General features: G+C 33.2%; 3 protein-coding genes and 1 pseudogene across 3 annotated transcripts; 1 reads left to right on the forward strand and 3 right to left on the reverse strand.

The window, feature by feature from the left end:
* Positions 1–6,618: 6,618 nt before the first annotated feature.
* Positions 6,619–8,265, forward strand: LOC120254334 (GDSL esterase/lipase At1g33811-like). The gene is given in 6 exon segments (XM_039262457.1): positions 6,619–6,858; positions 6,860–6,890; positions 7,000–7,127; positions 7,233–7,481; positions 7,563–7,836; positions 7,915–8,265. Coding segments are annotated over 6 exon segments (1,122 nt in total). The 5' UTR covers positions 6,619–6,642; the 3' UTR covers positions 8,139–8,265.
* Positions 8,226–9,795, reverse strand: LOC120254335 (GDSL esterase/lipase At1g71691-like). Its single transcript, XM_039262458.1, has 5 exons — positions 9,522–9,795; positions 9,246–9,367; positions 8,928–9,167; positions 8,602–8,851; positions 8,226–8,518 (listed from the first exon to the last, which is right to left on the reverse strand). The coding sequence occupies exons 1-5, from the start codon at positions 9,781–9,783 to the stop codon at positions 8,283–8,285; spliced, it is 1,110 nt and encodes a 369-aa protein (XP_039118392.1). The 5' UTR covers positions 9,784–9,795; the 3' UTR covers positions 8,226–8,282.
* Positions 9,796–11,909: 2,114 nt separating this feature from the next.
* Positions 11,910–13,553, reverse strand: LOC120254336 (annotated as a pseudogene).
* Positions 13,554–17,702: 4,149 nt separating this feature from the next.
* LOC120254339 lies at positions 17,703–18,767 on the reverse strand. Its single transcript, XM_039262460.1, has one exon. The coding sequence runs from the start codon at positions 18,765–18,767 to the stop codon at positions 17,703–17,705; it is 1,065 nt and encodes a 354-aa protein (XP_039118394.1).
* Positions 18,768–25,006: the final 6,239 nt, after the last annotated feature.

A 25,006-nucleotide genomic window follows, 5' to 3' on the forward strand; every position in this document is an offset into this window, starting at 1 on the left:
TTTAATTATAGATATAGTTCTGAACGTTTTAATTAATTTGAAAAAACATAAATTAAGAGACACAAGTTGATTAATTCTAATTATTAAATTTAATATGTCATGGCATGGTTAATAAAATCAAAATTTTAAAAAAAAATTAGTGAAGATTCATACAGCACTTTATTCCATATTAAAAAATCTATTGATTTTTTAACTCCTTTTTATTAAGTGGGATGAAGAAATGATGCTTTTTTTAAGCAACATATTATTAAATTTAAGTAAACCAAAAACATAGATATCCCAATAATGCATTTCATGTATAAATTATTTGATATATAACAAGTGATTTGAATCTCTTTAAAAAGAAGAAGAAGAAGAAAAAGATAAAGATAAACAACATTAATATATTAATTAAATAAGAGCAATCAAGTTCACGGGGACCAACTTAATGGAAATGAAAACAAGTACAATGAAATAAAAGAGAGATTATATATATATATATATATTTATATGACCATCTATTATTTTTTTATGCTTAATTAATAGAATATATAATAGATTTTCAACTTAAATTACCCTATTCATCCTTCAAAATAATAAATCCATTTCAATATCAATATTAATAATGTTTCATTGACCTTAAAAATCAACAACAACTTTAACATAAATTGAACTGTTATTTTAAAGTGAAATTAATATAGTAATTGTTACATGCTGTAACTTTTTCAATAAAAACTCTATATTCAATAAACCTAAACTAGATAACCTCTTATAACTCCCCAAACACTTACTCAATTTAATTACTACATCTTTCCTAAATACAAGTGAATACATGTCAAAAGAGTGGTCAATGCATGACCTCATATTGAGACAAAACCAAGTTTTCCATCCTTCTCTTAATCTTCATTATAAGTATTATATTAATGTATATATCATTTCAAAAGAGTGGTCAATGCATGGCCTCATATAGAGACAAAACCAAGTTTTCCATCCTTCTCTTAATCTTCATTATAAGTATTATATTAACTAGTATGGATGCCCGTGCTTACGCTACTTGCTTCATCATTAGATGCTAATTATTTTAAAAAATAAAAAAAATACTTAAAAAAATAAAAATAACAAACACCAATATTATTAAATAAATAAAATAAAATGAATAATAAATAAATAAAGTCCAAAATAAAAGACATACAAATATAAAAAATAAAATTATATATATGCCCATAAATTAAAAAAAACCATATAGATAGACAATTAAACAATAAATATATTTATTTCATTGTTAACTTTTTTTTTAAAAAAAAAAATGCTATTACTTGTATTGAGTGAGAAGTGGTTGGTGTGAAACCCGCTAAAAATAAATAAATAAATAAATAAATAAATATCGTCAATCAAACCAAGCAAATGAGAATCAATTTCCCTAATTCAATAGCCTTGTATTCATGCATTTTGTTTATATTCTTCAAGTTTGAAAAAGCCATGTTCAAATGTACAAACTGTGTTCTTGTAAATAGTAAATATTTTTAATCAACACCCACACATATTAACAATGATTTTCTATCAATTAACAAAAAAAAACAAATAAAATGAAATAAAATAAATATATAAAAAATAGAAAACTAATGGAATACAAAACAATCATATTATCTGAAAATCGAAGAGGTACTCAGATCCTAATCAGTTAATGAATCTCTACTATGCGTATATCATGATATCTCATCACCGCAATTGAGTTCTCATTAGAGCTTGCACACATGCTAGTATGTTGTTAACAGTAGATGCGCCACAACCATTATTTTTTTATTTTTTTGCTTTTTTAGATGTGTATTTCTTTAAATATATACATATACATAAAATATTATTTAATATACAATGTGTGTATACTATATAAATATATAAATATATATATAAAAAAGCCAAACACCATCATTTGGCAAAAAAAGAAAAAAAAAGAAAAGAAAAAGTCAATTGGCCAACCAATAGGAGATGGCCATATGCCCTCACCAAAAGAGTTTGAAAATATGTTATAATACAATGGCAGCTTTATATAAGGAATGACAGGGTTATTTCAGGGTTTTCTTTGTACCGACTCATCAAAAGTCAAAAGTCAAAAATCACTGACACCAAAACCTAATTTGAAACCAACCATGTACCTCATTTTCAAATGTCAATAACAATGGCTCAATAATGCTAGTAAATCTGCCACAAAATCACATCAAACATTAATATGTTATATATGTGACTAAAGCAACATCAAGTCTTTCCTAATTCAACAAGAAGAAGATAAGGAAAAAGAGTGTCTATGTATGTGTTCTTCATTTGCATGAGGCTAAAGCAACAACAAGTCTTTCCTAATTCAACTACATAATACACCAGTATACATGTAGAAAATAGTGTAGATATATGGCAAGGTTCAAAGATAATTATTGTTTAACAATACTCTTCTTCAGCAGAAACTAATAGAGAACAAAAAAAAATTTAGTTACCTTAGTGATGATCATTCATCGAATATTCTCCCGTTGCTGTTGTAGAACATCCATTTGGACAAAATGAAAACAATGAAAGCTACAGGAAGGGGTTTTGCCTTCCTCTTTCAATATGAGCAGGAAAATAACTTGATTGTTAATATGTTATGTAATGGTGAATGCCTATGAATATGCCTATGCTTATGCTTATCTTGTGATATTGATTGGCAGTGACTTTGAGATATTTGGTTACATAATTGATCAAAACCTAATATCTTCACAAGCAAAAGATAACAAAAGACCTGCTAGGGATGTATGAAAACAATTATGTGATGTTAGGTAGTGCTGGTCAACACAAGCAACATTTGAATCAAATGCCACTTCTCTTACAGCCTTGGATGATTTTGAACAATCAATATGAACATCACGAGATGCGACCAAAAAATTGAATATAATATTATGCAAGATGAATCATCTCTTAAGTTAACTAAAACCATGAAACTCATTATCTTCCTGTGTGTTATGCTTCTGAGTTGTGAAAACTGAAATGGAAATCAATCAGTTCAGGAAAGAAACAGGCATGAAAACTGTTAGTCTTATCTTGACCCAAAAAAATTTTAAAAATTTAAAAATAACTCTTAAATTTAATAACAATTACTTATTATAATCAGAAGAGTGCTTTCTGTAATCAATTCTCATTGAAATACCTAAACAAAACAAATCCCAAACCTTAATCACAAACCAAAATAAAGGGAAAAATGAGAAAGTTCTCGTTGCCGGAGAATACAAATACGGATCCGGCCCTCATCAGGCTTCGCAATCGCTCCCTTCTCTAACTCCTTCATATGAAAAAAAAAAGCCTTATGAAGCCGGGGTTCCTTCGAATCAAAGAACTCATTAGTGAGCTTGAGAGCAACGGCAGAGGAAGAAGAGGAGGAGGAGGAGGAGGAGTGAATAATTCATGAAGAATTTGTGAAAATTGGTACCTTTCTCTTATATATAGGATCAGATCAGAACCTCGTTGGATCTCTTCATCCTCCAGAGTCGTCTTCGCCAAGCTACGCTTCCACCCGAAGATTGATCCTGGAGGAGGAGGAGGAGGATAAGCCGGAGATGGCTATTGGAGAGATGGATAATGGAGGCGGAGAAGGAGAGAGAAGAAGTCAAAGGAGATTTTTGTGATCTAGGGTTCAAGTAAAAAAATAATTTTTATCTACCAATTACAGCAGGCCAAATGGCCACTCAGGGAAAACTTGAATGAACAATATAATGTGGGGGATAGAATTAATATGAAGTATGTATATATATATATATATATATATATATATATGTATATATCTCATCATGTTGAAGCAAATGATATGAATTATCAAGAGGATCAGAAGCTTCTCATCATTACTGCACCAAAATAAATTTCAATCCAGAGAAATGTTTGCAATTAATTCAATGGATTGAACATTGTGCACAAGAGATCTTAGAATTAATCTTTACTTCACCTCTCAAGCTGGCATGGGACCAAAAATGTTGCACAACCTTGAACAAGAATATTGGCAAGTATTGTTCGGACAACATCTTGACTAAGTTCCCATTTAATGACATTGTTCTTCCTATTTAATTACAATGCCTTGTGTGATGGAGAGAGTTCAGAGATCATCAGTGAGTTTGAGTTTGATTCAATGCTAGCACCTTCTTCAAATTAATTAGGATGAGAATAAAATAAAAGGTTGCATTTAGTTATGCACGTACGGAATATATATATGTATTTGTATGTATGGTTGAATTAATTAGTATTTCTTGTTTTATTTGTTATAATAATTTTGTTTGATTAATTTTTCTATTAATCATAGTCAATGTTGATTTGCTTAATTATTTAGTGGAAATTTTGGCAATAATATACAAAAGATTCATATATTTAATATTATATATCTATACATATTAGAGAGAGTTAAATATTAAAAACAAAAATAATATAATAAATACAAAAGCTATATCTATACATATATAATATATTGAACAATCAATCAAATTAATTAGAAGAGTTGGGGATATATTTTTCTAGTCAAATGAGACATCAGGTCTTGTGATCTTTCATGATAAATATTTGCATGTACTAAATCTTAGTCAATAAATGATGGTTTATATATATATATATAATGTTTTTACATGCCACCCTCTCAGTTTTCAAATAATATCTGCCAACTCCCTGCTTTAATTTGTTTCTACTTACCTGCATCCTAGAACAATGATTGATGTTTTAATTGGATATAAACACTTTTTTTTAGTTTTTGTTTAGATAAAATATTTTCTATTTTAATAAAAAAAGTCCATATTTATTCATTAAATTAAATACTTTATATATAATTATATGCATTATAATATAAATTTAAAATAAATAAAAGGACAATAAAATAAAAAGAGTGGGTGATAAATAACATTATTAAAAATTCGGTCCAGTGGCAACTGGAAAAACCTTATTCATAATATGATTTTTTTTTTTCAAAAGTAGATGGAATTCAATTTTGCCTTGCTTGGGAAGTGGTGGTGAAAATTATCCTGTTACCCTAACAGCTGCTTGGCCAAAATTATTCATTCTAACTATTCCTCTAGCGAACCAAATGGGCTCCTGTTCCACTCTCCACCTAGAAATAAATTTTTCTTTTGGGCAAGAGTGACCTCCATCCTTCCTGCTTTCCACTCATGTTTAAACAAATCTATCAGAAGTGGTTCTAACACCTCTCTCTGGTTTGACCGCTGGCATTCTGGAATTCTCCTCAAAGATCTCTGGCTGGATCTTTTTTCCCAATGCACTACTCCTTGGATAACCATCAGGCAATTCTCCCAATATCTAAACAACCCGGAGATCCTTTTCTCCTCAGATCCCCCTGATTCCTTATCTTCACTTTTAGAAATTTTTCATGATTCCATTATTCAGGACGACATTTCCTTTTGGGCCCTTGAAAAAAGTGGAAATTTCTCAATTAAATCATTCTATAAATTTCTTATTGATGGTGGATTGCGAAGTACGCTTTACCCTTCTTTCTGGAAAATTCGATGCCCTAGCAAAATCACTCTTTTCTGCTGGCTCGTTGGGGAGAACAAAATCCTTACTCTTGCAAATTTATTCAAGAAAAGGTGTATCTCTTTTAACATATCTGACACTTGTGTCGTATGTCACAATGCTACTGAAAGCCCGAATCACCTTTTCCTCAACTATGAATTTTCCAAACGCATCTGGGCTTTTTTCTCCCAAGCTTTAGACTTCAATTCTTCTCCACTCTCAATCCCCTCACTCTGGACGACCTGGTTATCATTCCTCACTCCTCAGCACCGAATCCTTTGGGATCTTATCTCCCGAGCTATCTTGTGGAATATCTGGATCGAAAGAAACGCTTATATTTTTCATCTGAATGCTTTACCGCACTTCAACATTATTTTTAAATCTGTTAATATGCTTCTATCTTGGTTTTCTACTGCTGCAGATAGACATCAGCAATCTCTTAACGAAGCTTCTCAGAAAATTAAGCATTCACTCAACTTCCTTAACGCTAGAGATTCTATCTCTGCTGGCGATCATGACCTTGGTGCTGCTCAGGAGTAGACGATCTTGACGTCTGTCTAAGTAAGCCTGAGATGCCAGACGGCTTCTTCCATCTACTTAGCTTTTTATCTCTGTTTACTCTTTCTCTTTCTTTTGTTTCTCTGTTTATCCTCACCACTGGTGAGTGATGACTCTATCCTTGCACTTTCACTTTTTCCTTGTACTTCCGATTTTATTTCAATAAATATGTGGTTTATCCACATTTATTTCAAATATATATATATGTATATATATATGTGAATTGTATATAAAGACATATGATGGATTTTACATACATACACATTCCATACATACTTATCTAGTTATATATATATACATATATATGGTAATGTCTTTCAACTTAGAATGCATGGAATGGAATCCATGCACGGAGGTGGATGGATTAATACCATTTATAGAAGCCTCATGGGAAGCACATGAATTGCCACCCCAAATTAAACCCAGAGGAAAGGTCCTACAACATCTCTCACGAGAGCACTGCCACACTGTGACCGACCACTTTCAATCCCTTAACATGAAACAATCCCACTATAAAATGTTCTCCATTTTCCAATTTTAAGATCAACAACACACAAAACTTCAAAGAAAAAGAAGAAGAAGATGATGGTCATGCAAAGGCATGCAAGGTTGATGATGTTCTTTGTGATGTCCCTTGTTAAGGTCACTAGTGCATGGTCTACCCCACAAGTGCCTTGTTTCTTCATCTTTGGTGACTCACTTGTGGACAATGGCAACAACAATGCCCTTCTCACTCTTGCCAGAGCTAATTATATGCCTTATGGCATTGACTTCTCTGAGGGTTCTTCTGGACGGTTCTACCAATGGCAGAACCATGGTTGACATCTTATGTAAGTATATATATATATACATTCATTATGAATGATTCTTTGATCATAAATTGTTTATAAAATTGTTCTTTGCATTTGTCTGTATATTTAAAATTTTATAAATTTGTAGCACAATTGCTCGGCTTTCGGAACTACATTCCGGCATATGCCAATGCTAGAACACCATCTGAATTCCTCCGAGGCTTGAATTTCGCCTCCGGTGCTGCCGGAATCAGAGAAGAAACTGGAGACAACCTGGTGATCACCTGATTTCACTCAGCAGTAAAAAGAAAAAGAAAAAAAAAAGAAAAGCAAATTTGTGCAAGTTAATTAGTATTAATTGTGTATCTAATTTGATGACAGGGTCAACATTACTCTTTCACGGAACAAGTAGAGAATTTTGGCAATGCAGTGAGAGTGATAAGGAGAATTTTCAGAGGAAATACAGCTAGAGTTGCAGATCATCTTAGCCAATGCATCTTCTTCTCAGGAATGGGTAGCAATGACTACTTAAACAACTACTTCATGCCTAATCTTTATTCATCTAGTTATGAATACAGCCCCAAAACTTTTGCTTCAATTTTACTGGAAGAGTACACAAGACAACTCACTGTAAGTGTATCACTTGTAATTTCTCATTGTGCATTGTTTGGTTTGAATGTTTTTCAAGTGATTAACAAGCAATGGTATCAGAATGTGTATAACTTGGGAGCACGAAAAGTGGCAGTCATCGGTGTTGGGCAGATTGGTTGCATTCCTTATGAGTTAGCACGGTATAACACCAATGATAACAATAACGGAACTCAATCTCATTGCAACAACAAGATCAACAAGGCTATTGCCATCTTTAACAAGGGCCTAGTAAAGATGGTCAATCGGTTTAACGATCAATTCCCTGGTGCTAAATTCATCTATGTTAATACGTTTGAAAGCTCGAAAGACCTTGTCGAAAATGCCTCATCATATGGTAAAAGAAAAACATTGATTAGATTGTTATTTTATATAGTTGTATCCTAACATGTGAGAGTGTTCTCAAATGAAACAGGATTTGAAGTGATCGACAAGGGATGTTGCGGAGTGGGGAGAAACAATGGACAAATAACTTGCCTCCCACTACAACAACCATGCCAAGATCGAAGAAAATACTTGTTCTGGGACGCATTCCACCCGACTGAATATGCAAACATAATCTACGCAAAGAAGGCTTATTCTTCGACATCAAAAAGCGAAGTTTACCCGGTGAATATCAGGCAACTGGTCATGGCTTGAAATATGATTGATGCTTAATTATTTTCCATTTCCGTACTATGCATTAGTTTTTCCTTCGATAAAGTCTTTTCTTCATTGAGAAAACTATTTGTGATATCACTCACAATTAAGTACTATATTAATTTGAGCAATAATAATACATTTCTAGTTTTGATCAACATCAAGAGTTGCAAGTTGTTGAACATTCAGAGGAAATACTACATTGTTGTTGCCATTGAAAGCCTCTCTTGCAAGGATGACATTCACTTTAGCTGTTGGATGAAATGCATCCCAGAAAACATACTGATCTCTGTTCATACACGGTCTCTGATAAGGTAAGCAAGTTATCTGTCCTCGATTACGGCCAATGCCGCAACATCCTCGATTCGTCACCCGAAATCCTACACACAATATATCAAAATTAGAATTTAAACTTTATTCAATCAATGATCTATATACAGATAGTCTGCGAAAAACCGCATACCGTAGGCTCCCGGGTTGTTGAGTATATCACTAAACATCCCAAATATATCAATGTATATGAACTTAGCACCGGGGAGATTCGCATTGAGGTTGTTAACCATTGTTTTCACTCTACCATTGAATGGCATTACGAGATTATTCACTTCGCTCGAGCATTGGTTTTGTAGGTTTTGCGCTAAAATATTTGGAGTGCATCCTATTGCTCCGACTCCGGCAATCATGAACTTTCGAGCTCCAAGATTGTACAAACTCTAAGCAAAAGAAAAATTAAAAACAACTCAGAAATATATAAGATAACATCTTGATAAATTTGATATATGTACACACCATGAGTTGCCGATTGTACTGGTTTACTAAGAGATCAGCATACTGAATTGCATTGTATTGGTTACGAGTGTTGTAATTCGGCATTAGATAGTTGTTAAGGTAGTCATTGCTTCCAAAACCGACGAAAAAGAGGCAATGTGCAATGGAGTTAGCAACAGCATCGGCGCCGAGGTTACTGGTTATTTGATCTAGTGTTGACACAAAGTTTCGGATTTGCTGGGTGAATGGTATCCTTCCAACCTGATGATTTATGTTCAGTATATAAAGTTAATGATCACTGAATCAAAAATAGAAATTTTACGAAATAATATGACTTACAAAATTACCACCGGTCTCATCTAAAATGCCGGCAGCAGCTGAAGCATAATTAACACCATGGAAGATATTCACTCCCGAAGCCTCCGAGTACGGTGGGATTAGTGGAAGTCCAAGAAGATCAGCTACAATAATAAATATTATTTTGTTATGATATCAAAAATTTATTGTAAACCGTAAAATATGTACAAATTTGTATTTATTTTTAAATTAAAAAAAATGAAATACCAACTCTCCTGTTATAGTATTATGCTTTGAAAAGATTACTAGGATAACTACCTAATTCATCGACAATGGTGTATCCATTGGAGAATCTTCCGGATGGACCGCCGGAGAAATCAATACCATAAGGAAAATAATTGGCCTTGGCCAGAGAAGGGAGGTTATTGTTATTTCCATTGTCGATTAGAGAATCACCGAAGATGAACATTGCTGGCACAAGCTCATTTTGTTGTCTTGCTTCTTGTTGAGCTAATGATGTTATGTAGGATGATGATATTAAGAGTTGGAAGATGGTGAAAATGAAGGAATTGGAAGCCATTGAAAATAAGGAATGAGAATGAGTGAGTTAAGAATAGAGTGTAGTTGATCCTAAATATAGAAGAAAGAATGGAAAGGTGGTAGGAAGCTGGTGGAAATGTGGTTTAATGTTAACATGTCTACCATCTGACTTTGGTTTTTTTGGTTGCAGTGGAGTAAATGGCAAGAGGAGTGAGGGTACAAACTTGGATGTGGACTTTTGATAAAGTTTTGTATGATAAAGAATGTGGTCTATCTCAAATCAAATCAAATATACCGAGGAAAAATAACAATAAATGGTCATAAATGATGAGGCTCTAGGTAAGATCTTATATTAAAAATAAATAAATAAGAATTATAAAAATATATTAGAAATAGAAAGTAAATGTATGAGTAGGGCAGTGACATGTAGAACAAAAAGTGGTTGTCTGTTTGCCCAAGTAATAAATGAGTCTAATAATAGTGAGATTTTACCAAGGAGAAGTTATGGAAGACAGTCAGGTCTAGCAAGAGATAACAGTAGAAAATGGTCATTTGTCTGTAATCAATCAAATGCCCTTGGGTTTGAGTTTTATTTAGGCCCATAGTTTGAAAAAAATATATTATTGTTTGATTTTTGGAAAAAAAAATCATGTTTTTATATAACATAAATTTTGATATATATAAACTAAATGATATTAGTTTGTATTCAGAAACTAATTGATATTTTGGTTTAATTTGCTTTACACAGAAGTGTTTTATAAAAAAAAAGGACAAATCAAATGTATTAATAACTTTATAAATTAGTTTCTAGTTTAAATTTATTTATATTACCTTCATATATCAAAAGAGTTTTTGATTTTATTATTATTCTATTAATATAATAAAAATTATAGGTTTTTTTTATCATATGGGGAAACTATTTTATATGTACACTAGCATAAGAGTCAAATCTCTTACAGCTTCTCAATTTATTTTATATATGTATATTTGTATGAAAATCAAAATTTTTTTGTTTTCTCAATTTATGTTGTGGCGATTGTAAAATAATGGATATTTAATATGACTTCCTCTTTTCTGTTTTTTATTTTTATATTTTTATTAAATTCATTGTTTATTTAATTTCGTAAAAATAAAAAAAAATTAGAATATTAAAAAAAATATTGATAATTATGGCAAGATCTTGAGGTCCAAGAACTCTGTATCTCAAACAAGTCTCATGTTTACATTGAATCTTCATTGGCAAGTGTGAAATTGAAGTCAAAGCTTCACCACGCGGCTAACAATAAATACTCATTTACAAACAGCCGAAGGGTACTTCTGTCCATTGGCCGACACAAGTGGCCAATCAAATAAATTCATTTTTTAATTTATTTTAAATTAATTCACAAGATAAAAATAATTATAATATCAACTACAGTACAAAGAAGGTTCACATGCACTTGGACTTGGTTATCCACATTTATTCAAAATAAATAAATGGATAAATTGATTACAATAATCAAATGATTTTAAACATGTTGACAAAATAAAAAAGATTGTAAACATTGATTAAGGTTCACTAATGGAGGATTAATGAGTAATTTCTCATTTTCCCTTGGGTGGTAGCTAGATAACACATTGAACATTGAATAGTGTGAAACAACTATGGTTTTTTAATTGTGATTATTACGTCTAGTAAACCTTTTGCTTGCAAATTAAAATAAAATTTTTAACAGATTAAAAATTTATAATTTATTTAAGATTTTATACATTTTCTGCATTTTGTTATAAATTTGATTATTTTTCATTTTTAAAAACGAAAATTAAATATCAATTATTTTATATTAAAACACAATTGTCACTTAATTTACAAAGTGTTTATAACTCAGCAGTATTAGCTCTATTGTGAAAAGCAAGTGTGAAACATTTAAAAACAAATGGACACAGTGATAAGGAATAGATTTCTAATTGTGGATATAGATTTGTTGTCCAAAACTCCAAATCTCATATTGATGGATGAGGACACACCTAGATGATCAATTCACATCTCATACATATACTCTAGATGTATATAACATTTGTGACTTTCATAATATATATATTGTTCACTTAATTTTTCAAAACAAATCACTCAAAAGGCTTTTCTCACATTTCAAAACACAATAAAACAGATAGTGTTACTCAAAATCAAACATCTTCCGAAGAATCAAGAAATGGATAATCAGTATATCCAATAACAGGATCAGAAGTATAAAAACGTAGACCTATCATACTTATTAAGAGGAGCTTTAAGCTTAAACCTTTTGGGCAAATCAGGATTAGCCAAAAACAAATGCCCAAATGCCACAAGATCAGCATTGCCTTCTTTGATCACCTTCTCACCATCTTCTCATCATACCCTCCGGCAACAATAAAAGTTCCATCGAAAGCCTTTCTTATCGGAAAAAGGGGCCGAGAAGGCATGTTTTCCAAAATTTCAATAGGGACTGTAATTCTAGGTTCAACCACATGACAATATAAAATGCCATACTTGTTAAGTTCTTTAGCCATGTATAATCCTAGTTCATCAGGATTAGAGTCCCAACAATCCAAGTAATTGGCATAAGGAGATAGTCTTATGCCAACTCTATCACCTCCAATCTCATTCACAACACCTTGCACTATCTCTAATGCAAATCGACATCGGTTCTCTAAGCTTCCTCCATATTCATCTTTTCGATCATTCACACTGTCTTTAAAGAATTGATCGATAAGATAACCATTTGCGCCGTGGATTTCTATCCCATCAAACCCTGAAATCACAAGAAATGTAGACAAATTGGCTCTGATACTATATAAAATTTGATGTAAATAAAGTCAATTGAATACGATAAGGACATTCTTAAGTAAAAACTCAAGGAAATAGTGAGTGCCTGCTTCAATGGCATTTCTTGCGGCAATCTTGAAATCACAGACAATGTGAGGGATCTCATCGGTTTGTAGACACCGAGGAGAAGGGTACTCTTTGATCCTACCATCACTTAATTTTTTCGGCGGCACAGGCTTATTTGTGCAAGAGATTGGTGCTTGTCCATTTGGTTGATAATCTATGAACAAGAAACAATATATGTAGTTATTACATGTCATAATAATATAATACATAAGCTAAGATACTAATCCAACACTACTCCAAATTAAAAGTTAAACATTACAATTAAACACAGAACCATTAAAGATGAGACATATAAAAGTTTATGTATATGTATATATATACCAAGATGAGAAGCCCTCCCTGAGTGCCAAATTTGACAGAAAAAAACACCACCCTTGTTATGAACAGCATCCACAATTGGCTTCCAACCTTCAATATGTTCTTTGTTCCATATTCCTGGAGTTCTTGGATATCTATTTACAGAAAAAGATTCATACATACATACATACATACATACATACATACATATGTATATATATATATATATATATATTAAAAATTTAAAAATAAATAAGATGGAAATGAAATAGTTTTTCTGAAACATCATACCCATGAGCAGTATCAGAAACTCCAGTTGCTTCAGAAATGAGAAAACCTCCTTCAGTTGTCCTTTGAGAGTAGTACAATATTGTATGTGGTTGGGGAACATTGTCATTAGATCTTGATCTTGTTAATGGTGCATGAACAATCCTTTTATCAACATCATCAAATCACATATACAATTATTAGTCCATATCTATATATCTATATATGTATAGTTTTTCTTGCAGATAATATTACTAACCTGTGAGAAAGATCAAGCTTGCCCATCTTGTAACGAGAGAAAAGAGATGAGGATGCCATAATCAGAGAGTTCTCTTGTTTTCACTGTTTTTCATAGAACATTTTTGGCTAAATAAGAAATAGACTGAATATATACATATAGATATATAAGGTAACTGTTTTAAAATCTTTAGTTTCTAAAATAGTTCAAAGAATAATTTTTATATAGATATTTTACCTGAAAGAGAAGGTGGTGGAGAATAATGGAAAGAAGGAAAATTCCCAAATAAATATCCTTAAGAAGTGTATCAGATCTTTTTCAACAAAGAATGGTGACAGAGAGAAAAGATAACATTGGTAAAATTACCCAAAAAAGGGACTATTTAGCCAACTTGCATTCCATGTGTTTTAGACAAAAGCTTCTTTGTCTTAAAAAGGTCAAGGACGCTTTTGATAAGGCTCCAGGGCCCATGGATTTTTCATTTTTTTTTAAGAAAAAAAACATTGGACTTGGTCCAAGATATTTTTGTCAACCTTTATGATGACTTCTTCCAGGGTAGGGTTAATCTAGAACATCTAAAGCGGGTTAACATAGCCCTAATAGCTAAGAACACACACTAGAGAGTGTCATTGATTTACATCCCATTAGTCTAATCAACTCCTCCTGTAAATTTTTTTCCAAATTGCTAGATAATAGACTAAGTTGGGTAATCAGTGCACTTGTACATTATTCCCAATCGGCTTCCATAAAGGCAGATGTATAGCGGACAACATAATTGTTGTACAAGAACTTATCTTCAGTCTTCAAATTCAAAAGCTCATAGGATATGCCTTTAAAGTAGATTTTGCGAAAGCTTTTGACTCATTGAATTAAAATTTTCTTCGGGATGTCTTAGCTGTTAGGGGGTTTAGATCTCAGTGGATATCCTAGATACATAACATCCTTAGCTCCGCTAAGGCTCGAGTCCTTGTTAATGGGCCGTTGCATGGATATATTCGTTGTAATCTAGGTCTACAACATGGAGATCCTCTCTCACTCCTGTTTTTAGCCATAACAGCAGATACTTTGAGTGCAATGTTCACACATGCTCTACGTTCCAAAGTTTTATTAGGGGTTTTCCTTTGACCCTCAAGGAGTATCTGCCACCTTCAATATGGGGATGCCCTCAATATTTTCTCATTTGGAGAATAGGAAGACCTTCAAATCATCAAACTAATTTTCTATCTTTCCGAATATTCTTCTAGTCTCACCATTAATTATTCAAAGAGTTGCCTATAATCCACAAATTATGGTTTTCAACCAAACGCTACCTCAACAACAATTCTTAATTGTAATAGGGATTGCTTACCTCTTACCTATCTGGGGGTTCCGCTCTCTAGGAGACGACCAAGGCACTAGGACTGGATGAAACTAATCTTGATGGTTCGCTCTAAGCTCGCATCTTAGAAAGCAAATTACCTTTCCCTAGGGGGCCAACTCACCCTACTTAATTTTGTATTGATGTCGATTCCAACGTACTGGATGTCTATGTTCAAATTACCTATATGGGTAGTTAAAGAGATATATAAGATTCGTAGAGATTTTTTTTGGGAAAGTCCCGGAGTTGGGACCAAAAGGTGTCCATTTGGTAGCTTGGAATAGGATATGAAGACCACGCAATATGTGTGGCTGGTGTATCCTCAATATCCAATAATTCAACAATGCTCTCCCAAGTAAGTTGTGGTGGAAAATTTATTCCGTTCAAAACAATTGTTGGTCCAAAATCATTCATTTCAATTATCTAAACAGAGAACCTCTAGGACCATTGTTTCACTCACCATCTAAGAATAAATTTTTCTTTTGGGTAGGCATTACATCAATTGTATCACCTTTTAGATCTTGTTCCTCGAAGATTTTAAGGAATAGTGCAACCATGTTGTTGAGGTACGATAATTGGTTAGAAGGCAAAGCTCTCAAAGATTTATGGCCCGATCTTTTCAATGATTGCATCTTACCATGTATTTCAATCAGAAAATTTACACAAGATTTCCCCTCCCCAAAGATGATATTTCTGACAACTTCTCGACCCGAAATCTCGCCTCTCTTGTCATCAATTCCTAATTGTTCTAGTATTCAGGATGATGTGAAGACCTGGACTTTAGAGAGCAATAGAATATTTTTTGTGCTATCATTTTATAAGTTTATGGTGGATGGTGGAATACGTAGTCCACTATACCACAACTTTGGAAAATTGACTGCCCGAATAAAATAACTCTTTTATGTTGCCTGCTGTATGATGATAAAATTTTAACACTTAGCAATCTAACCAGGAAAGGGTGCAACATACACAGCGGTCATAGATACTTGAGTCTTGTGTCACAAAGACTCGAAAACGCATATCATTTCCTTCTCAGGTGTGAATTCTCCGAGTGTATCTGGTCTTTTTTTTAGCAAATCCTAGATCTACAGTCCCATTCTAATCATTTTCAGAGGTTTGGACACCCTGGATTTCATAGACGGCTCTAGGGGCCGTCTATCACCACCACAAGGCAATCCATAAATTCCATTAAAGGTTTCTAAGGTTAAGTGATGTTCTTCGTTAAATAAACGAAAGGTAATTTCTCCTTCCTCACATCCCAGGCGATAAAGTACATTAACGTCAATGGAACTTAGAAATTCTAAAGTGAGTCTCTCATACGTAGGATATTTCATCTTACTAAGTTGTGTCCATCCTACTTGTTTCATCATCCAATGTATGTCATCAAATAACCTTAATGTGTAGATTACACTATTATTGATATATCTAGTATTCACGATTTTTCTTTTTGCTAGCATGTTATACCGATCTTCTTGTTGTGAATCTCTAAAGGTTATTCCATGAGGATTAGATGGGTTAGATGACTTACCATGTCATCGAGGAGGAGGAGCACGTGGGCGGCATTGGGAATTTGTGGACTCGTCTTTCCTTGCACATTTAGGGGCCATCTTAAAAGAGTGTCGGAGGGAGAGGTTGTGTTGATGGAGACAAAGTGGTCAAATGTAGAAGAGAAGCAAAAGAATAATATATATATATGGAAAATTATGAAAATTCGGATATATATGTGTATATATATATATCTAAAAAGTCGGATTTAAAAATTAAAGAAAAGATTTTTCTTTTTTTTTAAAAAAAATAATAAATAAAATAATAAAATTTAAAATTTAAAAGAAGAAAAAAAAATCAGTTTGTTTAAAATGATGAAAAAAATAAATAAATAAAGTAACGTTTGATTTAAAAAAAGAAAAGAAGAAAATTTTTTTGTTTTAAAAAAGATAAGATGAGAATTTCACAAGATGAAAACAAAAAGTAAAATAAATAAAATTAAAAAAATATTAAAAATAAGTCAAAAAGGGCGGATGGTCGGTTAAGAATTCAAAAAGGGTGGATGGTTGTGTGTCAAAGGTGACATCTGTCTTTTAAAAATTTCTCTCCCTCCGATTTGTTTTTTTTTTCAAAGTAATCAATCCGCCCCGAAGTTCCCGCTCCGCTCCGCCCCGATCCGCCCCGGTTTTGGGCGGGGCGGGGTGGGTTTGGTATTTGCTTGCGCCGCCCCTCTCTGCCCCAATTATAATTTAACTTATTATAAATATTATATAATGTATGGGGTAAATGAATTTTTTTAAAAATTTTCAATAAATTTCTTATGAGTTTGTCTTTATAAGTATATGTTTTATAGAAAAATCTATTTTATAAATGTTTTTAAGAATTTTGGTTACTTATTTGTAACTATGAGTAAGGCGGGAGATTTACTGAAAAAAAACATGGCGGGAATAGTTCCCCGCGGGCCCCCGTCCCCGGCCCCGCTCCCGCCGGTGCCCCGCTTATTACCATCCGGGGTGGGGATGGTAGAGGCATTCCCCGCCTAGCTCCATTGCCTTCCCTACTTGGTCCATACACTTTAAAGGATCATGTAGTTTCACTCCATACCTCAACAACATCATAAGGAAAATTTTTTATCACTTTGAATGGACCTAACCACTTGGACTTGATCTTTTCTGGAAAAAAAAGGTTCAACTTAGAATTGAAAATCATCACCATATCTCCTTCATGAAATTTTCTGCGATGAATTTTCTCATCATGGCAACAGTTAGTGTGCTCCTTGTAAATCTTGGCATTCTTATAAGAATTTAGTTTTAACTCATCAAGCTCATGAGTTTGAAGTTTAGGAATTCTTTTAATTGGACTTACCTATCCACTGAGGCTAGAAGGAAGAGGTTTGTGTTTTACCTATGAAACTTTCACTTCCTTAGAAATATTGGGCATAGAACTTTTCCTTAGCTTTTCAATATTAGCATTTTGAGATGGAAGGTAGGTTTGTACTTCTAGTGATTTTTCATGTTCACCAATGTCATTACTGAAGCAATGCTTTGGCATTTCTTGTCTCTCAGTTTGATGTAGTGAGTCGATCCTACAACATGAATTCTCAACAAAAGATTTTTTCAAAGTGTTAGACAAATCAAACTCAACTTTTTCATCACCAATAGTTAAAGAAAGTTTACCATGCTTAACATCTATAATAGCACCTGCTGTAGCTAAAAATGGCCTACCCAAAATGATGGGGATTTGAGAATCCTCTTCCATCTCTAGCACAACAAAATCAGCTAGAATGACAAACTTACTGACCTTAATAGGCACATCCTCAAGGATACCTATCGGATACTTGACAAAACCGTCTGCCAATTGCAAAGTGATTGTAATTTGCTTGAGTTCACCCATTTCCAGCTTCCTACACACAAAAAGAGGCATAAGACTTACACTAGAACCAAGGTCACATAGTGCCCTTTCGAAACTTGTGGTGCCAATCACACACGGAATGGACAAACTGCCTGGGTCTTTAAGCTTTGGAGGTAATTTGTTCTGAATAAGAGCACTACACTCCTCAGTTAATGATACAGTCTTGTATTCCTCTAGCTTTCTTTTCTTTGACAAGATGTCCTTCAGAAACTTGGCATAGGAGGGCATTTGTTGTAATGCCTCTGTAAATTGTATGTTGATATATAATTTCTTCAAAATCTCCAAAAATCTTCCGAATTGCTTATCCATCTTAGCTTTAGCCAATCTCTGCGGAAAGGAAATTGGTGGCATGTAAGGCTTTGATGCTATATACTTGTATTCTTCCTTTTCTTTGTCTTCAATTTCAGCACATGGTGGCTTGGCTTTATCTGTTATCTTTGTTTCAATGACTTGATTGATATCCTTCATAATTTTTTGATCCTCCAATTGTGTGCCACTTCTCAAAGTCATAGCATTACACTGCTCATTCGGGTTAATTTCTGGTTTACCTGGAAACATGCCCTAAGGTCTTGATGAAGAGCTTGCTTGCTGAGCAATCTAGGTCTCTAGCATCTTGATGTGAGTTGCCACAAAATCAACCTTTGATGTTAACTGCTTGATTGATTCACTCATAATCTGAATTTGTTGCCTAAATTCTTCATTTTGCCTAGTCTAGGTCATCACAAAAGTTTCAAGCAAAGATTCCAAATTTGATTTCTGGACTTGTTGAGGATTAGGAGGCCTTGGTTGAAATCCCGGGGCTGTTGTCTGAAATTACTTGGTCCTATTTGACTTTGATTATTCTTATACGAAAAATTTGGATGATCGATAATCAAGACTATAAGTATTCGAGAAAGGATCATCCTGAACCCCTTGATTGAAATTGTTAATGAAGCTAACTTGTTCCACTTATGTGCCTTGAGGGGTGAAATTTCCAAGTTGACACTCTGTAGCTCTATACCCAATACATCCACATATCTCACATGAAACATTAGAAACTCTAACTGCATTCACGTTTATTCTATCAAAATTCTGAGTTAAGGCATCTACTTTTGCAGCAATGAGGTCCAAAGCATCCACATCATATTTCCCTAGAACCTTTGTTTGAGTACCTTTTTCATTTGACCATTAATAATGGTTAAGTGTCATGCTTTCGAATAGATCATAGGCCTCATCCACACTCTTGTTCATAGCTCCTTCTAAAGTAGCCTCCACTATAATCCTGGTGTTATAGTTCAACCCATTGTAGAAGGTCTGCACCAATAACCATTTTGCGAGTCCATGATGGGGACATGACCTTAATAATTCTTTAAATCTATCCCATGCATCACACAAAGACTCTCCTTCTGTCACACCCACCCCTTCTACCAAGGTAAATGTGGCACCCATCAGTTGAAAATCCATTTTAACTAAAAAACTGACACCCCTCAGAAACCAAATTAGACTTACAGATCTCAATTTACAACTTTACACCAACTACAGGTTCAAATACATAAATACAACAAATATAATTACTCCAATTTGCAGGCAAAACAGCTACAAGATCACGACACCAACAAATAGAAAGAAAGGGCGACCCACTGCAATCTTGGACTTAACCCTGACTAGCTCTATACTCAAATAGGTGATCTAGTAGGGTCATGCTCCTAAAACTACAACATATTCAGATGGTCGATAGTGGCTCAATAATTTCAAATAATTAAATGTAGCGTACATAAAGCATATAAAGATCAATTTTCACAGATAGCTTCCAAACTTTCACAAAGACCAGAATTTTGACAAAATACATCTTTAAAGAGATTTTGAAACTTAAATTCATCACAAATCAACATCAAACAATTTTTGCAGAAAATCCAAATTTTTGTGAGAGACTACCCTCCTAAGAGCGACAGCTGGCCTTTGCCCTCTCATCACAATTCAAAATAATAGGTAATATAAAAACATCTTCAAATCTTCAACCTGAAAACTCTCCCAGACTTAACTGCCATCGTGACTAGGTCGTGAGCCACCAAGGTTTTCATAAACTTGACGTTGGCCATTGAGATTCCCGTGTGGTGACCCTGGGTGACCAGGGTAAACTCACGGTTAACCACGCCGCCTCCTATCAGGCCGGACGGTGGAACCTCACACTGCAGTGTTGGACTAAAGTCTGTCGTCACCATCAACATCCTTAAAAGATTCACAGTACAATACAAGCATAATACCAGTAAAGTCCAGATCCATGATACCATTCCTATACCAGGAATGAAAACCCATTTCAACAAACATTGCCGATAAAACATTTTAATATGTGCACATGTTTCACAAATCATTCCAAATCAAAGCATAAGTAACCATCAAAAATAAATACATGAATTTAATAATTAAATCATATATTCATGTATTTCCACTGTTTGAAAATACGTATAATTATATAAAACAAATGTATCAATAAAATTATCATGGCACAGCAACGGCAAATAAATATAAGTATCTTTTAACATTATACACAATTAAACATAATAAAATAAAATAATTAAATCATTATTTCCAAAATACTAGCTATTAAATAATTATTTCAAAATAGTAGCAATTAATTAATTATTCAAATTAATAGCAATTAATTAATTATTTAAAATAATAGCCACTACCAACTCACCTGGTCTCCCTTGAGGTTCTTGCTAGATCTAAAACTCCCTCCCAAGCCTGAACAACACCTAACAAGATAACAAAATAATGTAAATACATGTAACAACCTAAGGATATAATTGAACCCAAAAGAAAATACAAGAAATCAATAACTGACTCTCTAATTTGGCTCACTCACTCAAATCATTTAAAACCCGACCTTACATAATTAAACTGGTCTCCAATTGCACTTAAACCAACTCAATTTGGGCTAGACCATTTTGAACCAACTTGAACCAACCTCAATTTCACTGAAACAAGTTTAATTTAACCAACCAGCCTTGAACCAACTCCAATCCTTATACAAAATTTCTTGAATCAACTTGGTTCAATTGAACCCGGTTCTCCTTGAATTGGTTCAGCCCAAAGCCTTTGGCCCAACATCCAAACCAAGTCCAAATTAGTCTCAACCCACTTAATTTAACAAAAACAGCTAAAGCCCAAGTCCAACTATAACTCAACCTGATTTGATCAAACCTAAACCAAATCAATTCAATTGGACTCAACCACTTCAACTCTCATCCAATCCCAACCCCAATCCAAATTAAATGAACTTGACTAAACCAAATCATATGTTCCCCACTAAATTTGATCAAGCCCATCTCAATCAAACCAAACCCAACTCAACCAAGTTACTCCAACTTGGTTTGATCTAACCAAATCAATTTGGCTAACTCAACCAACCTCAATTCTCATGCACCATCAACTTAATTAACTAAATTAAAACCTAATTCCGATTGCTACAGTAACCTACAGTAAATCCGAAAGTCTCATCCTTTATTTCAAGCAAAATTCATCACAAATACAAGATTTTTCAAAAGAATTTGAAACAACAATCATTACTAACAACAATTTCATCATTTCCATCATAAACCCTTCTTCTTTCTCATGAAAAATTAGATTTTTCAATCCAAAATACACACATACATCCAAGTATAACAATAAATAAACCATCAAAATACTTACCAAAGAATACTTCATCCTATTCTCCTTCCATCAAGCACAAAGCTCCAACACTCCCATTCTTTCCTTCTCTTTTTTTTGTTTTCTCTCAGGGTATTGTAGCACTTATGAAAAAGAAGGAGAAGAAAGGCATCCATCTCTAAAATTTTTCTCTCAACTTAAGTTTTCTGCCAAAATTTCATGTTAGTCCCTGAAAATATAATTTATTACAAAATGATCCCTGAAAATTCACCAATGATCCCTAAATCATGAAATACTATTTTGAAAAGATCCTTGTAAACTTACCTTTCAGTCCTTAGTCTCCGGAAATCTTTCAAATCAAATCCTTTTAATTTACTTGAGAACCCAAAATCTTTTATAAACCCTCACACTTTGGTCCATGAGTTTTCTACTTGAGATTTCTCAACAAAATTACTATGCAGGAAAATCTTACTAACTGTAATAATACCCTAAATATATTTTCCAACAGATATCCAAAAGCTCAGGGTATTACATCTTCCTTTTGAGCAAAATTTGTGATCTGATTTCTAAGATGAGCCGTCTTGCTTGGAGGAAAGTATCTGGCTAGGAAGGCTTGTGATAACTGATCCCATGTTGCTATGGATCCCACAAGAAGTGAATGCAACCATGCCATTGCTCTGTCCTTTAAAGCGAAAGGGAATAATCTTAGCCTGATAACATCTGTGGAGACTCCATTAATTTTCAAAGTGTCACCATACTCTAGAAAAACTGAAAGATGCAGATTGGGATCTTCTGTCGATGAGCCTCCAAATTGATTTTGTTGAACCATGGAGAGTAGGGCTGAGTTCAACTCGAAGTTATTCGCCTCCATAGTGGGTTTGTGATGCTTGAGTGCAATCCTTGAACATTTGGTGCAGTGAAGTCCCTTAAAATTCTATTATTGTCTTCCATGATTAACGGTTGTGATTCTTGAGCTTTCTTCCTTCTATGATATTGTCTTCTAATTCAAAAGCTTTACTCAACTTCTGGATCTAACTCCACAAGGTTATTAAAACCTCTCGATCTTTGCATATAAGGAATAACCTCATGAAAAGAAAAATAAAAATAAAAATAAAAATAAAATATCTAATATAACCAAATTGCAATTTTTAATCAATATTAACAAGCAAAGTCCCTGGCAACGGCGTCAAAAACTTGATGTATACCGCAAGTGCAAGAATCGTTCAAGTAGTAAATTAAATATCGTTCCCACAAGGACTTTGTTGCTAATTACCAATTTCTTGCAATTAGGGTTATTTAGATGAATTAATAGGTATGTGAATTATGGAAATAATAATTAATATGCAAATACGAGGACCAAAAAGATGAATTTTATATTAGAGGGACTAAAAAGGCGGAAAACACAAAATAGAGGGACCATTTTGATATTTTAACCGTTAGAAATACTATTTGGTGATATATATATATATATAATTATTTTTATTAGATACAATCTATACCTTTTGGTTGAAAAACAAATGTGCGCACACTAAAAAAACAAAAAATTATATATAAATTTACTTGAGATATTTATATCTACATCCATGCACACCAACTTCTCATCTTGCATAGAACAAAAGATTAGTGCTAATTATAGAGAATTGGAGAGTGATTTAGAAGTTAAGCCAAGATTAAATACAAATAGTGATCCCACTAAAGAATAGCACAAATATTCCAAGCTAGCATATCTTGTGCCTTGATACACCATTAACTTTTGCTTGATCATGAATAAATCTTTAGTGGTGCACTTTGGGTGATGGTTATAAAAACTTATAAGTACATAAATGGAATATATTTTGTATTTTTTAAAAATTACTTTTCAGAAGTGGTTGTGAGAATAAACGTTTATAAACATTAGTATTCTTACTTTGATAAGATTGATACATAAGAATTATAAGATGCCTTCTCCTTGTGGAATGAATAGGTGGATTAGCTCAATTAATTTTAGATGTTTTAAAAATTAAATGAACTTTTAAAAACCAATACTCCTAATTTTGATTATTATTATTATTTATTATTATTTACTAGTGTTTGTTTATGTCATATGTCTTGAATTATTTTTTTAATCCGAATTAGTGACCCAAAATTTTTTTTTTCTTTTTTCTTTTATTTTTCTTTTTTTTTTGTTTTAAGCTCAACATAAAGAGGGGTTTTCATGAAATTTGTGGTGAAAATGAAAGAAACGGGTTATGGGCCCAAGTGTGTAGCCCACCACAGACACAAAGGCCCAGAATGGATTGACTCATTTTCAAAATGTAATTCAAAGGGTTTTGGGTTATATGTGTGCGCACATACGTGCACAATTTTAGGGTTGCATGATCTTTCTTGTATCATTTATCAATTTTTGTAACGGTATGAAACCTAAATCAAAAGTGTTGATAAAACTTGTATTGCTTAGTGTTGTAAATGTAAGACCAAATATAGTAGTACCGTAGGAAAATAAATAAAAATAATACTGAAAATAAAGGACAAAAAGATATTACGTGAAAAACCCCTAAATAATTAGGGTAAAACTACAGGTAAAGATAGAATACAGTTACGAAGTGGGAAAATTTCATGAGTTACAAACTCTTTCTAATAATAAGGAGAAAACCAGTATCATTTCTTATACTAGGAGAATAGACTAACTCTCAGAATATTCTCACACTTCTCACCCTTCTTCTTTCTCTCTAATTTCCTCACTCTCACTTGTGTCTGTCTTTATAATTGTCATGAGGGGTTTATATATCCCTTCACCTAACAAACCAAGGGTTAGGATCATTTTGATCCAAAGACTCACATTGATGGGATAGGTGGCACCTACCCCCAAATAATATAAAATATTCCCCCACTAACTCTCTCCACCTGCCACAAAGTCATGACAAAAATGAAAAAATGTCATTTTTGCCCTTCCATGTTGGGGGAGTATGACAATTGGTTTGGGCCAACAGTTAGGTCTTGTTTTATTTTGATAGAATTTATTTTGAGTTGTTTTTCGTATTATTACCTGAAAAAAGCAACGAAAGATCCCACTTGGCAGAAGAGGAACCTAAAATTGAGGCATCACAAAAAATCTCCAAAATTTCCTCATAATTAATAAGCACATAAGTTCATTGCAAGCCTTTTTTTATTAGAACCAAACACACGCG

The sequence above is a fragment of the Dioscorea cayenensis genome, unplaced genomic scaffold (genome assembly GCF_009730915.1).
Source record: "Dioscorea cayenensis subsp. rotundata cultivar TDr96_F1 unplaced genomic scaffold, TDr96_F1_v2_PseudoChromosome.rev07_lg8_w22 25.fasta BLBR01000421.1, whole genome shotgun sequence".
In the NCBI taxonomy this organism is placed as follows: domain Eukaryota; kingdom Viridiplantae; phylum Streptophyta; class Magnoliopsida; order Dioscoreales; family Dioscoreaceae; genus Dioscorea; species Dioscorea cayenensis.